General features: G+C 37.0%; 1 protein-coding gene across 1 annotated transcript in view; it reads right to left on the bottom strand.

The window, feature by feature from the left end:
* Window positions 1–16,898, bottom strand: part of ADGRL3 (adhesion G protein-coupled receptor L3) — an 811,898-nt gene that overhangs the window by 276,422 nt on the left and 518,578 nt on the right. The window contains 2 exon segments of the mRNA XM_021100590.1: window positions 9,375–10,175; window positions 12,608–12,622. Of these exon segments, the coding sequence (XP_020956249.1) occupies window positions 9,375–10,175; window positions 12,608–12,622 (816 nt within the window).

Here is a 16,898-nt window from a genome sequence, read left to right as displayed (position 1 = left end):
CTGCCTTGAAATTTAATACTTTTACAGCACAAATCCTTCTGATGGACTTATCTTTTCCAGTTATAACTCAGAGAACTAAAACCTCCACCTTCATTCACATGTCTTCTAGCTAACTATTAAATTTAGAAAATTTTAGCTTTTCCATGCTTGCAAAAACTATGCACTTGAACCTATGCCATGGCATTGCAAATTCTTTTGTTAAATTTTTAAATTATAGTTGATTTACAATGTTCTGTCAATTTCTGTGGTACAGCAAAGTGACCCATTTATACACATACCTACATTCTTTTTCTCATATGATCCTTCATCATGTCCTATCACAAGTGGCTAGATATAGTCCCCTGTGCTATACAGCAGGATCTCATTGTTTATCCACTCCAAATGCAAAAGTCTGCATCTACTAACCCCAAACTCCCAGGCCATCCCACTTCCCCTCAGCAACCACAAATCTACTGCAAATTCTTAACTCAAGTTACATGATCAACCAACTCAGCAGTCCTGATCATCCCATGAAGTACTTTGCAGTGTTCCTGAAAGCTTACAAAGTATCACTCTACTAAAAACTGTCATTGAAATCCAGAATATATGACAGGTCAATCTATTCATACTCAGGAAAACATTCAGTGAAGGTGATATAAAAATAGTTTTTACGCAATTAAATTCTCAAGAGTCATGTAATATGCACAGTTGCTGAACCACATAATAACTACTATTATAGGTCCTACTCCATTAAAATTTCAGAGTAAAAATTTCCTTTTCTGACAAAACAGGGCTTCTTTTACTAACAATGTAACTGTTTCTGAGAAAGAGTTATAGGAGTTAGAAGTTGCTGGTGCTTTGGGAAATTGAAACCCTGGTTTCTTCGAGTTCTTACAGCCATCTTGAGGCCAAATGGAATGGTGTTACTAGAAAGGGTAAATTCCAATATGAGATCTCTTGCTTCTTAACGTTTCATAGGTACCAGTACCTTAGTTGGTTTCTTTCTAAGGGATAACTGATTGCATAATGCTTTCCTCCACCTTCCACACTGACCAGGGCTTTTCAGACGTCTGGTGACACATTCATATCTTCTGTTCCTGCTGCTGATTAGTCACTTGGGCAACCACACATAAACCTTGCTCTCTTTGCACACACACAAGAACGTTTCTCCAGCAAGTAAACCTAGAAGGGGGTTTGCTAGTACACAAAGTATGCCAATCCCCCAGATGTGGGATCTATTAGATATTGCCAAGTTGCTCTCAAAAACAGTTCACAACTATTTCCACTCTAACCTACAAAGTATAAGTATTCCACACTTTGTCCTTAATTTTATCTTAAACTACTTGAAGTGATTTGTTAAATCAGTCTTGGAAAATTTTGCTGAACCTGTGGCATATGGAATTTTCCAGGCTAGGAGTCAAATGGGAACTATAGCACTGGCATATGCCAATACCAGATCCAAGCTGCATCTTCGACCTATACCACAACTCAAGGTAATGAAGAATCCTTAACCCACTGAGCAAGGCCAGAGATCAAACCTGTGTCCTCATGGATCCCATTAGGGTTCATTACTGCTGAGCCACAATGAGAATGCTCAGGAAAAAAAAAAAATTAATGCGTGCTCTTTCATCACCTTCTCTTTGAAGAAAGGGGACTCATTTACTTATTGTCCATTTATTTTTAGGAAAAAATATTTATTTCCCTCATTTCTTGCCTAGATAACTTTTTCTTTATTTCTTCTCTTTTTCACTAGTTCCCCAATCTTGCTTATAGATAGTAACTCCAAAAGTGTTGTTAGCAAAACTTCTAGAATAAGATAATGGAAATAATATAAGTAGAATGAAATCTAATAAAGAGCCAGTCCTCAAATTTCTAAAATCTTTTAAATTGCTCAGAATTTCTGCAAAAGTTTCAAAGTCTTCTAATTCTCCAATAATTAAATGTTTCTACAAACATTTCTAAGAACACACACACCACACAAATCCATGCACTGTTATACCATACTCTGTTGTAGGTTTGTGTGCATTATCATCTTTTCCATTGTAAATATAAAGTGATACAGCTTCATGATTTAGTCAGACAAACCTGGGCTTCTTTGAAGTTCATGTCTACATTTACATACTAGGTTTCTCTGGGCAGAGTCTTTGGTTCCATATCTAAACTTCATAGCATTTAGTTTTCTTCATAGCATTTATGTTTTTTAAGAGTTAAGGCATGTGGTTTTTTTTTTTTTTTTTTAACAGAAGTGTTCTGGAAATATCCCTCCAGTTAGCCAAAGCCCTGTCCAGAAACACCTGTATCTCCTCACCTTGCATCACCCTCCTGACAAGCCTGCTGCACCTCCATTTTGCTAGAGCAGGTCTTGGCTGGGGGTGGGAAATGCACAGCAGAGCAGTGGAAGCTGCTGCTCTGAGTCTTCAGCCTAAGGAGACCAGAGACAAAGGGGAGGAAGACCTGCCTGTCCACTGGCCCCCGCCCCCAACCTGCTGTCAAAAGTGGATACTGTTTGCCAAGCACTGGGGTGAGGCACATACTAAAGAGGGCCCTTCACCTCGCTGCCCAGATGGCCAGATGCAGGGCTGTGTCTGGGAGGTGCTTTGTAACAGCAGTTGCTGTTTGCTTGTCCTTACTCTACTGGAGGTTGATGTGGCCTTGCTGACTTGTGTTTGAGACTTCATTCACCCAATTCCCTTACCTTCATACCTGTGCATTGCTGTCCTGCTTTCCCCTTGCTCCTTAGCAATGGCACCTACATTCTTTTCAATTACTGATGGGGGCAACATGACAATGCAGAAAGTCAGACAAAGATTCTAACTGCAGCTCTGCACTATGTATATGATATGTGACATTTGCGTTATTCATCTTCTCTGATCTTAAACATCTTTATTAGCTGGAAATGAGGATAAGGCTGTCTTTGCATGATTTTTGTTAGGATTAAATTTGATAACCTATGTGAAAGGCAAGAAAACACTCAATAAATAGTAGCTAATCAATACTACTATTTTCCGGCAACTCCCTTTCTCTTTCTATTTCTCTTCACCTGTTTTCATTATTCTGTAAACTCCATGAGCCCCATGTGCAGTTGTAATGACAGAGCATAGCACAATGCTTGGCTTCAGCTACCTAAAGATGTATCTCCCAAGTGATGAAAGGAAGGAAAGGAAAGAGGAAGAAAGAATTGATCAGTTAATCACTGGACTTCTGATTTAAGCACAGGTTAGCTCCCTGCTTCTGCCACAGCAATACAGGTTCCAAGCTGCATCTGTGACCTATGCAGCAGCTTGTGGCAACATCAGATCCTTAACCCACTGATCAAGGCCAGGGATTGAACCTGCATCCTTGAGAGACAGTGTTGGGTTCTTAACCCACTGAGCCAGAATGGGAACTCTGCAAAATTCTTATTAATTATTCTTATTAAACAACAACAACAAATCTCTATTTGTTTTCAGGGAAATTTGACATTTCTCATCCCATAAAATTATACAGCAAGGTAGATTTTACCTTAATCTAAGTATCTTAAATTTTTGGTCATTAATCATTGTTATCTGAGAATCTGGTTTTCTGGTAGAAAAGTAATTAGTAAGAGGGAAATACCTTTCTGCTTAAAATCATATTTTTGCTTGGCAACCCTACTGTAAGGTATTTGAACATTGTCTAAAACTTTTTTAAAAAGTGAAATAAAGCAAAGATTAGGCTTGGCTGTATAATAACATCCATTCTCACTTCTCTAACCTAGGTAGGAGCAGAGTATTCTCAAGCAGAAACCCTAGAAAACCAGAAATCCCATTTTAATCACTACTGCCAACCCTAACAAGATGTGCTAATAATGAGCAGCCAAACTATTTCAGTTCCACCTGCCTGCCCTCTGGTGGACGTGCTAATGAGTGATGAAATGGCTACAGAAAAGACAGCTGGTGTGAGTGGGAAGCCTATTCACAAGTAAGTCATCTTTTATGACTGTGAGCTACATGCAGAAATAATTCTGATTACTGTTCTAACAATTATGCATTTATTAGGGACATCACTCTGTAGGAAAAAGAAATGATACATTAGTAACATTTGTGAACCTTTTTATCCCTTGCAGCTAATACCCTTTATTAGGAAGGTCACCTATATGTTGGATGAATAGTTAACATTGGGCTCAGCTGTAAAAACTCCGGTCCAGCTTTGCTTTGTGCAGGACTGTGATTTTGATATTCAGAGCCTGAAAAGCAGAAGGTGCCCTTCTGAAAAGGTTTAGCCTTTAGTTACGAAGAAAAAAAAATACAAGAAATGTAAAAACAAGTATAAGAGAATTCAGCTGATGCTAAGTGGCAATGGAATCACTACTGCAAATTTTGCAGGTTTTGGCTGTGCTCCCTGAGAAATCATCAGCAGCAATGCCCTTTGGGAAGCAGCTGTCACTACAGGCAATGAAGAAGCATTGAAAGAAATAGAGGGGGTGCCTCGGCAGACAGGCAAACAGCTGATGCATAAAAATAAAGACCTGGATGAAATTAGCAACAAGTAGCTGACTATTTTTTCTTTTTGTAAAGTTCACTCAGCTACTAAGATAGATGTAAATTAAACTTTGGAGACAATGTGGCATATCAAGTGGAACTGTGAAGCAATCCCAACCCACAGGCTGAGGACAAGTTTGATTTAAGATCCCACTATTTTCAGGCTCTATTTTGTGACTAGGGTGCAACATATTTAACTAAACCGTTCAGGAAGCAAATTCAGCTACCTATTAAACACGTGACAGTTTCAAAATGTTCAAGATTCTCTGCCCAGCGCTCACATTACTCAGCTGTCAAAGTTAAGGGCTCAGATATATGATGTGAAAATTACATTTTAACGAGGTGTCATGTGTGTTTAAAGTTCTTATTCATCACTACATAGCCACCGCTTTTACTGGAGACACAAATGCACTTAATTAGCATATTAGAAGGACAGAAAGTTCACCTTATCTGCACTGTTAAACTGTTCTGTGTAGGCTTTTCGTGGTTTTTAGATTCTACTATCTTCAGCATATACAAGGATGATTACATTGACATAATCTCAAACAGCTTTCAAGAAAATGTGGATTTCATCCGGGAAGCTGAAGAACAGGCACTAGATGGTAGCTCCCATGTTCTCATCGTCTGCTGTTCATATCTACTGCTTGATGTGTTTCACTAAGTCTCAACCAAGACATGTTTAGATCTGTCAGACATACTAGTTTTAGGAAATTTGGGGGACTAGACATCTCTGTATATTTTTATTATCAACCTGAGCCTATTTCTTCTTCCTTCAGTAGGAAATAGTGGAAAATATATTTGGCAAGGAAAGTTTAGATTGCTCAGTGGCCAGTTTAGACACAAACAAAGAGTCTAAGAAAACACCTCCCATCTACTTCCTAATGAATAATGAACTCAGTACAAGATGGTTTGGAGCAAGGCAAGTAAAGCAACTATTTGATTCCTTCACAGCAGACACATCAGTATATCAGGTGAAATTTTAGAATTATGATACCAACATGAAAATCACTCAACTCGTGAAATAGCCAAGTATTGTTTGGAGGTTTTGATGTATATCTTACGAAAGATAGCCAACTGAAGGCAGTGATGGAATGTAGAGCTGACAACATATTTTATGTTAGGAAAAAGGCTCAGTTAAAAGCATAGTTGAAGAAATTCTAGATTTGATAGTTCTCTACTCAGAAAAAAAAAAGAAAAAGCACTTTTGCATTTACTTTATCCTCAGGCGATAGTGCTTACAAGCATTTCCTGTCCTGGTGTCCAAAACGTAATACTTTGTTACAGACAAAATGCCTTTCCAAAGGAATATGCTTATTATTCATTTCTGAATATAATGCATTTTCCATTTTCTCTAACTTGAAAACCTTCCTGTAATTCATCAACTGAAAAAAATTTGAGAATATGTCCTAGAAATAAAATTCATCAAAGAAAGTGGCTCACTTTCTTTCCCTTGTAAAACCACTGACTTTAATTTCTCTAATTACTTCTTTTGGAATAAAATGCAACAGGTATTTAGGGGTCTTGGCTCTTCTCCATATACACGAAACGTCTTTTAGGTCACCAAACATCACATGATCTGAGTAAAGAGGCACTTGTGTATGCCAGGGTGGGAAACCATGGAGGTGACACGTCTAGAGGACAGGAGTGCTCAGCAAACAGTAAAGATGCCTTACTCGAGAACTACATGTGTAATCCTAACGACACAGAGGTCAGGGCTAGGATGCCCATGTCCATATTATTCTAAATAGGGACGTTAAAAAATATATATATATACTTCATTTATTTCTTAAACTAGTCAACAAATCTTGACTATGTGTGTGTGTGTATACATATATTTGATTTCACAGTTGAAGAATAGAGGCAATTTTTTGCAGTGCAGACCTATGGTAATTGTCTAATCATGAGAACTACGAATGAGATTTGTATCTGGAGAGTGCCTGGCACATGCAGACACTGAGATCAATTCTATCAAATGAATGAATCTAGACACACAGCCTCAATAAGCATACTTTCCACTACTAGTGTCACAGAAAGGAGCGTGGCTCTGAAGCTGGGCTGCATTTTGATAGCTGGGTGATTTTTAAGTAAATTGTATGAATTGTAGTGCCTTAGGCACCTCATTCAGATAATGTGGATAATAATGGTCCTGGAACTTTTGGTATGCAGCTTTTATGCTAATTTTGCTATGCCCACTACATAAATCATCTCATTAAACTCTAACAGTAATCTTTCGAGATAGCATTTTGCTTTTTTTCTTCACGGGATCGTTGTATAGACAAACTTAGAATGAGTCTTTTCTGTTTTGGCTGCCCTGTGGCATATGGAGTTCCCGGGCCAGGAATCAGATCTGAGCCCCAGTTGCAACCACTGTGGCAGCCGGGGAGCAAACCAGCATCCCAGTGTTTCAGAGACACTGCCAATTCTGCTGCATCACAGTGGGAACCCTCAGAATTAGTCTTTTGACCTTAACATATTTATAGTAACTTGGTTTCCAGACATATATACCTAAGAAGATCCATAATAAAAATTCACTAAAGGCAATTTCCTTGAAAAATGTCAATATATACTAAAGAAAAACACTCAACTGAAACTGTGCAGAATAAATTGAACAGCTTCTATTAATGCTAAATGAAGTTCTCATAGCCACACATATCATGCATAAAATTACTTCACTTATTCTTTCTACCTCTAAATTGCAGTCAGTCCACGCCAAAGTACCAGCTTTTTAATTTAAGCATTCATGCATGAAAACTGATACTTTTCTGTGATTATATCTACAAATTTAATACAGTTGGAATCTCACTGTTTGCAAAACAGGGAAGATCTTCACTGTCATTTTAAAAGACTGAAAACTGAATCTTCTGGCTTAAGTTAGGGATTTATTTCAAAAACTGAACTTTGTCATTTATTAGTGTTTACCCCTTTAATAACATCCTTTTAACCAACATGAGCACTATGGCTCATAATTTAACTCCTATAAACAAAGAAACAAATAAAATAAAATGAGTGGTATAATTTTTCTTATGTGCAAAGTTTCAGTGATCGATCATATATATGGATACACACATAGACTTTTATTAATGTTCATTAGAAATATTTTTTGGCAAGTCTCTAAAATTCATGAGGCTATGGTATCATCTTTTCCCGTAGGAATAATTTATAAAAATGAAGCTAAGAATTTGAGTCCATCAACTCAAAACCTGGAGTACTAATTAATGTTAACCTTTCTATTATTCTAAATAAAAATAAGGCATGATATTTCTGATAAACAAAATTAAAATGCTACTGCTTCTTATTCACTAACATCAAAAGATAAGCTATGATGTATTCTTTCTTTGGAGGCAATTAGAAATCACTCTGATTCCAATTAAACATCAAAAAAGGCTAAGAACCACTCATCAAGAGAGTTTTCACTGCCAAAATATGAATATTGGTTTAACAATATCATTGATCTGAACACAATACTCCAGATGATTTGCTTAGGTTTTTTAATTGAAGGGCATATTGGACTGAGAAACCCTACCTGTACAGAAGTTGGTCAGATCTAGAAGATTTTTGAGGACTTGATAAAGAGAAGTTGCTTTTGCTGCTGTTGCATATTTAGGCTTCTCCTTCCACAAAAGGCAATTTGACATAACATCAGCATTGCTGGCTATGGAAAGAATGTCTGTCACTCTGCCAGAAGCCTCCCAGGGGTTAGAGAAAATGCCACCTAATTTGACATTCCATCCCAGTGAGAAGTGGAAAAGCTTTCATTCATTCATCCATTCCTTCATTCAACAAAGAATTATTGAGCCTTTATTTTCTATATGTCATATACTACATTAGTGTCTAAGAAGGCATAAATAGTGGCTAGATGAAAAATAATAAAAAGATGGGTATGGCAAGTTTATTGATTATATGACAACTAGAATCTAGTTGTAAAAGAAGATACACATATAATGAAGTAAGTTAGTAAGCAGAATGACACGCTAGTAAAAGCATGGTAAATGCAAGGCAGAAAGGAAGAAATATTAGCAGGTAAGCACGAGAAGAAAAAAAAATTGAACTTTGAATTGCTATGTTACTATCAAAATCCAGACACCCGTATCTTAGTTTTCCATTATACTTTATCAGGGAGAACACTATTATTGCTAGTTAAAATAGCTTAATTTCTAAATTAAGATAATTCTGCTCAGTTGTACAAATAAAAATGCAAAAGGCAAAGCAATGTATGACCGTCTTTAAACAATATTAAAAGCAAACAGTATGTCCTGGAGGGGAAAAAGATACTACTGAAGAATGGGAATCAAAGCTTATCTCGATTTTTTTCAAAGCCAATTTCTGCATTGCCGTTTCTTATAAAATTGAGATCTATTTTTTTCTCCTTATCATTTATGAACATTTTTTTCTGTATATATCAATTATATGAACGCAGACATGTGTACCATCAAACTGATAATATTCCCAGCTGGGGTGGTCAGACACGATGTTCTTTGGGATTTGAATATATTGGTGTAGGGTTCCTGAAGCGTTCTATCAAGCCAACCCTTTGACATTTTCCAAGTGGAGAGTACTTCCCAGGGCATGTCACAGTTAATTAGATGGGATGGCATTCTATTTTCACAAAGGTTTTGTGTACCTCACTACACAAAGAGCTAACTCACTGATAATAAAAATGCCCTTCACAGAAGGGCTGAAGGTTGGAGATTAGCTGCGCAGAGGAGAAATAGTTTCTTATGCCTACACTTTTTCTACAGTTGAAACTGTTTTTGAGCTGAAAATACCCTGAATAATTTTAAATACACAGACCAAAAGAAAGACCACAAAAGGATGTATAATCAAAATATACAATAAACTTACTGAGAGCAAACCATACCTATTTCCCCTTTGAGCACCAGCAAAAGTCACGCTTACCTGATCTACTATCCAGAGGTCCAAAATCCAGAGAATACTTCACGACATGATAGTTATTCCAGACGTAGAGAAGGTTGTCCCTGGGGTTGTAATCCACAGCGGCTATGTACTGATAGGAATTGGGAAAGGGGACATCCACCAAACCATCCTTACTTTGGTCGGTGTTGTAAATGTAGTCAATCTTATTCCCGGTGGCCTCGTTGTCATCATCCTCGTATACAGACTTGACCACATACAGAATCCCACATATCATAAATGCATTAGAAGCCGACCTTTTATCATATGCAGTGTCCCACGTCCCTTCAATCCGTAGGGTGTAAGGGTTCAACTGGCTAATGACGATTTTACCATTGTTCTGTTCTGTTGCATAGATTACCCACAGCCCATTCTCATCCACTGCCAGGTCTATGTCAGACTTGCCTCCCCAGCGGTAAGGCGAGGTATCGTGGTAATTGGCATTGGCTATGATGGCCTCTCCGCTCTTTATCCTAGTCCGCAAATCGAACTTCACTATGTTCCTGGTACGCTCTTTATTGAAGAACAGGGCTCCGTCGTACACGACAAACCCGGTGCCGTCCACCCTGTGGGGCAGCTTGTAGGTTGTGGTTGGCCTTCCGGCAATGAAGTCGTCCTTGGATGAGTACTCAGTCAGGGTGTCAGTTCTGTAGGGTGTCCAGGGCATGTAATAAATCTTGTCAGAAGCCTGCAGGGGGTCTTTGCACCAAGCCCCAGACTGGTGGTCGGACTCGAACAAATGTTCACTCTGGTAGACTCCCTTGAGCAGTCCGGGACAAAGAAAAACTGTTGGAAGGGAAGAAGTCAAAAAAATAAATATATTAATGTTAATATTTTTGTCTTTCATTCCTATTTTTCACCAAGTGGGCTGCAACTCTAACAAGAAATACCCACTACCACTTAATTATTTTGCTGCATTCTTCCGAGAACATAGTCTTCCACATTAATTTTGACATTTGTTCAGAATCATTTTGATTTCATTTACTGAAAAAATTGGCCTTTTAATGAGTAGCTGTGCTTTCCTTTGACATTTACCTTTGCAAATGTGTTAAAATAATTTTGGATATACTATGTACATAGATGTGATTTAGGTCTATGTATTCCATAGACTTATAACAAATATAAATGTTTATATGTGATGGTTTATACACCTTACTTGGAAATGTTTATAAATATTGTTTTCACTCAGATGCTATTAACTATTCTATACTTATCATTAAGAAGCCAATGAAAATCCAAGAGTAATTAAAACATAATAATAAGAGAAAAGAAAAGTCCTGTAATAGAGGCCACTGTTTCTTCTGAGGGAAAAAAAGCTCTTAAAGCTGCTATAGCACACACAGAGCATGCAACCCACACAATTAAAAATGAGTGATGGATGGATACTGGAAGGAAAAAGAGAAAGGAAGAAAAAGAAAGGAAAGCAGGAATAAGGAAAGAAGAAAAGGTGAAAGGTTACAGAGAAGAACCCAAGATCTTGATTTTAATCAGTTAAAAATGTCCTGTTAAATACAGTAGTATTGGAACTTAAAAACATGTACCTTCTACTGTTACATGAGAAGAACATTAAAAAACAAGATTACTTGCTACAATATTGTGCTGCTCATACTTCAGACTGAAAATGGCCAGGAATTATCTGATTCGCTAGGTTTTTAGTATGATTCAGTAGCATGTCATGTGAGTGTTGGTAAGAAAGCGTGGCTGATTCCTCTGCAATGAAGGGGCTGTAAAGCAATGTTTCCCAAAGGGAGGTCCTTGAAGCACCTGTTGTAAGTGGTTTAGCTACATGCTACACACAAAGGAAGCAGGGACCCCTAGCCGCATGTGTTAAAGAACTATCGTATTAAACACAATTGTGTGGGAATCCTAATAGCTGAGGTACATTAGCAAATCTCCAAGGCAGACCTGGGGACAGTGAGCAAATTTCACAAACTAATTTGATCATGGGACCCCTTTCCTCGAACCTGTTTGGGGCATAGTGTTCTGCTGAACCTGCTATGGGAAACACTGCTCTAATATTTTTTTGCAGAGCAAATACACTGAAAAATAATCATGCAGTCCACTGTTATGTTTGAACGATTAGAACTGCATTGAGAGGAGAAATTAGGAAATCACAAAATTTTTGATTGTTGACTCAGATTTTAATGATTAAGTCTCTCTCTCTCTCTCTCTTTTTTTTTTCTTTTGTCTTTCTAGGGCCGCACCCCAAGCATATGGAGTTTCCCAGGCTGGGGGTTGAATCGGAGCTGTAGCTGCTGGCCTACACCACAGCCACAGCAACAGGGGATCCAAGCCGAGTTTGCAATCTACATGACAGCTCACAGCAACGCCAGATCTTGAACCCACTGAGAAAGGCCAAGGATCAAACCCAGGTCTTCATGAATACTAGTCAGGTTTGTTAACCACTGAGCCATGATGGGAATTCCTAAAATCTCTTGATATTAGTGATTATCCCCTTAACAGCAACTATAAGCCTATATCAAATGGAAAATGATCTCGAATAAAACTCAGCTAGGGTTTGCAGGTTATTAAAAAGGAAAGTACATTGTTAAAATGCCCAAGGTTTTACTTTTGAAAAAATGAAAAGTTTAGGGGAAAAGTTAACTATCAAAATCTTCCTTAGCAAGGATACAGGGAGGGCCATCAACAAATCATACTTGATAACAGAATTGATTAGAAGACTGTCTCAGGATTCTAATATGATATCTATTATCATAAAGGATGGGCAGGTATTGTTGTCAAAATTATATATAAACTTCGTTAGTTAATAATCAGCCCTTGGTTACTAAAGCAATTTATTTTAAGGTATCTCAGAAAACCAATCGCCCTTTCCCCCCAATAGTTATAAATTAAAGGAAGAGGGGAAAAACACCAGATCTACGGAAAATCATCTAGCATGGAAATTAAAAACGTATCTGAAGTGCCCACTATCCATCACCATCTACTGGATTTCTAACTACTTATTTTTAAAGAAAGAGGAACAAAATGCACAGTTGAAAGTTTTACACTGTTAAATTGTTTTAAGATCAAAAAAAAAAAAAAAATCAAACCAGCACTGGTCAGTACAACAGATTAAAGTGAAGTTGAGCAGCAGCAGTAGTAAATAAATTTTCATAAAATAGATAAGAATTAATAACAAAATTATTTTAACTAGATGTTAAACTGTTAAATAACTTAGCCTATAAATAGTATATAATTTATGAAAGGTATTTAATTACCTTTTTGTTCCACTTCTATTGGAGAGAGAGAAGTAAAGAGAGAAAGGAGAAAAGAGAATAGATTAATGGTACGATATTGGCCAAGCACTTTTTATTCACCTCTTCCAAACTGAAAGTAAATAATTTATTTCACTCATACTTGCTTTATTGAACATCATGTTTTTTTTTTTAAAAAACCCATTGCCCTGTAAAATTATTTTTAAGAAGCAATCACATTATAAGCTTAAAAATACAGTACAAACTTGGAAAAAAACAAGGTGAAAGTTAATCAAGTTAAGATTGAATAAACATACCATTCCAAACTATAGACATAGGAAATACAATATTCATAATAATAACAGCAACATTTTCCATTTGAAAGATAGGTTGGTAATTATACAAAGAAAGCTCTCAGATAGTCTGGCTTGTCTCGTGTATTAAATATCATAGTTTATACTGCTATTTAATATAATAGTCTTGCTTTTTAGCCATCTCAAGAATTGATCTCTTCAGAAGAAAAACTACAGCATAACTCACTTCCTAAGACCGAATATTTTCTATAGCTTGCTGGTCTTAAGAGAAATGTACGTCATGAGGCAATACCTTAACGGAAAGTTTTCATCCTAAATAAATGGGTTTATAATCCTCACTGAAGACATTTCTTTTCCCCCCACTCATCAGTATTTTATATTATTGTGGAAAGATAATGCTTTTCAAAAAAATCTGTATCTGAAGGTTGATATTAAAAAAAATGAGCTACCGACCTTGGCCTTTTCTGAAATTCTTAGCTGAGACTTTCCACAAAATCTTATAAGAATAGATAGATATCCTCAAACATGTTATGGTTATATACCTTTCAAATTTGATTCTATTATTATTTTTAAGGTATTGATCAACATAAGTGAGGGAAAATTCTTTGAAATTATGACATGTTCATGAAACTCATCAAGCAGCATCTTTTCCTTATACACATTTGTCTCATCAGAGACAATCTGCCTACGACAGGACACCATCAAACTCCTAGAAGAAAACATAGGCAAAACACTCTCTGACATCAACATCATGAATATTTTCTCAGGTCAGTCTCCCAAAGCAATAGAAATTAGAGCAAAAATAAACCCATGGGACCTCATCAAACTGAAAAGCTTTTGCACAGCAAAGGAAACCAAAAAGAAAACAAGAAGACAACTTACAGAATGGGAGAAAATAGTTTCAAATGATGCAACTGACAAGGGCTTAATCTCTAGTATATACAAGCAACTTATACAACTCAACAGCAAAAAAACCAATCAATCAATGGAAAAATGGGCAAAAGACCTGAATAGACATTTCTCCAAGGAAGATATACAGATGGCCAAAAAACACATGAAAAAATGCTCAACATCGCTGATTATAAGAGAAATGCAAATCAAAACTACCATGAGATACCACCTCACACCAGTCAGAATGGCCATCATTAATAAATCCACAAATAACAAGTGCTGGAGGGGCTGTGGAGAAAAGGGAACCCTCCTGCACTGCTGGTGGGAATGTAAACTGGTACAGCCACTATGGAGAACAGTTTGGAGATACCTTAGAAATCTATACATAGAACTTCCATATGACCCTGCAATCCCACTCTTGGGCATCTATCCAGACAAAGCTCTACTTAAAAGAGACACATGCACCCGCATGTTCATTGCAGCACTATTCACAATAGCCAGGACATGGAAACAATCCAAATGTCCATCGACAGATGATTGGATTCGGAAGATGTGGTATATATACACAATGGAATACTACTCAGCCATAAAAAAGGATGACATAATGCCATTTGCAGCAACATGGATGGAACTAGAGAATCTCATCCTGAGTGAAATGAGCCAGAAAGACAAAGACAAATACCATATGATATCACTTATAACTGGAATCTAATATCCAGCACAAATGAACATCTCCTCAGAAAAGAAAATCATGGACTTGGAGAAGAGACTTGTGGTTGCCTGATGGGAGGGGGAGGGAGTGGGAGGGATCAGGAGCTTGGGCTTATCAGACACAACCTAGAATAGATTTATAAGGAGATCCTGCTGAATAGCATTGAGAACTATGTCTAGATACTCATGTTGCAACAGAAGAAAGGGTGGGGGAAAAAACTGTAACTGCAATGTATACATCTAAGGATGACCTGACCCCCTTGCTGTACAGTGGGAAAATAATAAAAAAAAAAAAAAAAAAAAAAAAACTCTATGATACTCTTACATGGCTATAATTTATCATACATCCTCAATTCTTTATCAAGTAACTGTTGCATTCACTGGACTATTTGCCTCATTATAGGTCAGTTAAAAGCTTTACCTAAGAGATGCACTTCATGCTATGACTAGATTACCAACAAACCTGAGTTACTAACTAACAGACTGACAACTAGAGAAAGCGTAACTAAGCACCTTAAAAAATTATTTAATCAGTAGTGTCAAAAGTTTGGACTGAAGGCCCATTTTACAGTGAAGGTGGAAACTGGGAGTGGGATGTTATACTAAAGTTGACATTTTTCAAGGACTGGTCCACCAAGAAATTTTCAGAACTAATTTCATTCCTTGATATAAAAAAATATACATCTGTTTGACTATACATGAAGGTATTTATATTCTCCAACATAAAACGTACATGCACACAATTTTAGTCTTATTCCACATAAAATTCTTTATATTATTCTTGAGCTCAATTGTCCTAACTCCTTGTTGACTAGTATTTCTCTTTTTAACAAATAATGAGGAAGATGAGATATGGTAAAAAAGTATTGATAAGGTACTTGGCGTAGTCTGTAAATATCATCTTAAAATTTAATGGACATTTTTATTTTTCGAAGAAGTTTTACCTCTATTTTCTCCATTGTCATTAGGTAAAACTTTAATTCTCTACTCGTGGTCTAATTTGAAGAAATTGGCATAAACTGTAGCATAAATAAAGGGTGCCTCTGTTACTGCTCGTAACTCAAAATTAAGATTTATTTGGCAGTTCTACTTTGGAGAAAATTGTTATGGTCTTGCTTTTGTCATGACTCGCTGTAGCTCATTCATCATTTATTTGCTATTTTCAAGACTGAAGTAAAACATTCTATAATTTAAGTTGAAATAGGTACACACAAATCATATTCCCATAACAAAAACTAGCAAGGCAAACATAATTTGTCACTAAAAAGCTCAGTGACATTTAGGATTAGCCAGTCATTGTCCATCATCTAATTCTGATTTTAGAAGCTTTCCTCACCTGAAAACAAACAAACAAATTGTGTGCATACAAAAAAATATGCTTACCACTGTACCCCTTCACAACTTCACAGTGCTGGGCACATAGTAGATACTCAATGAACAGCTACTGAATTAATACATAGTCCACACCGAGGTGATTCTTCTGCTTCTAGATATTTTAAGCATGTAGTAAAAAGAAAAGAGTGGCAGAAAAGAATCTGGATTTTCTAGGTGGAATCATACATGCAATGCATTATCTGCATGATGTCTTTGAATATTTCTCTTTGTCTTTTTTGTCTTTTAGGGCCACACCCGAGGCATATGGAGGTTCCCAGGCTAGGGGTCCATTCAGAGCTGTAGCCCCTGGCCTACACCACAGCCACAGCAACATGGGATCTGAGCCGCATCTGTAACCTACACCACAGTTTATGCAACGCCAGATCCTTAACCCACTGAGCGAGGCCAGGGAGCCAGTCTGTGTCCTCATCGATGTTAGTTGGGTTTGTTAACCGCTGAGCCATGACAGGAACTCCATCTTTGAACATTTTAATGGATGGGGAGGAAAGTGATATTTATGAATAATTTGTATCTCCAACTCATTAAATGTGAAACCAGAGGGAAAAAAAAAAGAAGAAAAAGTATATGAATGGTCTTGAGGGTCAGATTGGCAAGAAAATATTGTTACTATAAAACAGCCTGTGACAATCTAAAAACACAGGCTGAAAACACTCCCTTTTCTCTTCTCTGTAATGAGATCATAAATAAATGAACTAAATGATGACAACTCTGCTGGGCCTTCTTCAGGACCTCCTGTCTTTAAGTCTGGTCCAATATCCTGAATTCTGACATTATAGCTGTTGTTCATTTCCGAGCATCTTTGGAACTAGTTTCTCTCATTTTCTCTCCTCACTTTTAATCCCCAAACTATTTTGATTGTCCATTCAACCTCCATAAATATGTTTATATACTTCCTTAAAGTGATTTCCTTGTTCTTTGTCAAACTTAATGTCATAAGCTCTATCCTGTGGTTATGGAGTAAATGACAATTCAAATGAAGTGTGACTGTATTCTACATAACAGGA

This window comes from Sus scrofa, chromosome 8 (assembly GCF_000003025.6).
Source record: "Sus scrofa isolate TJ Tabasco breed Duroc chromosome 8, Sscrofa11.1, whole genome shotgun sequence".
In the NCBI taxonomy this organism is placed as follows: domain Eukaryota; kingdom Metazoa; phylum Chordata; class Mammalia; order Artiodactyla; family Suidae; genus Sus; species Sus scrofa.
The sequence above is the reverse complement of the archived record's forward strand: the minus strand, read 5'-3'. Positions and strand labels throughout refer to the sequence as shown.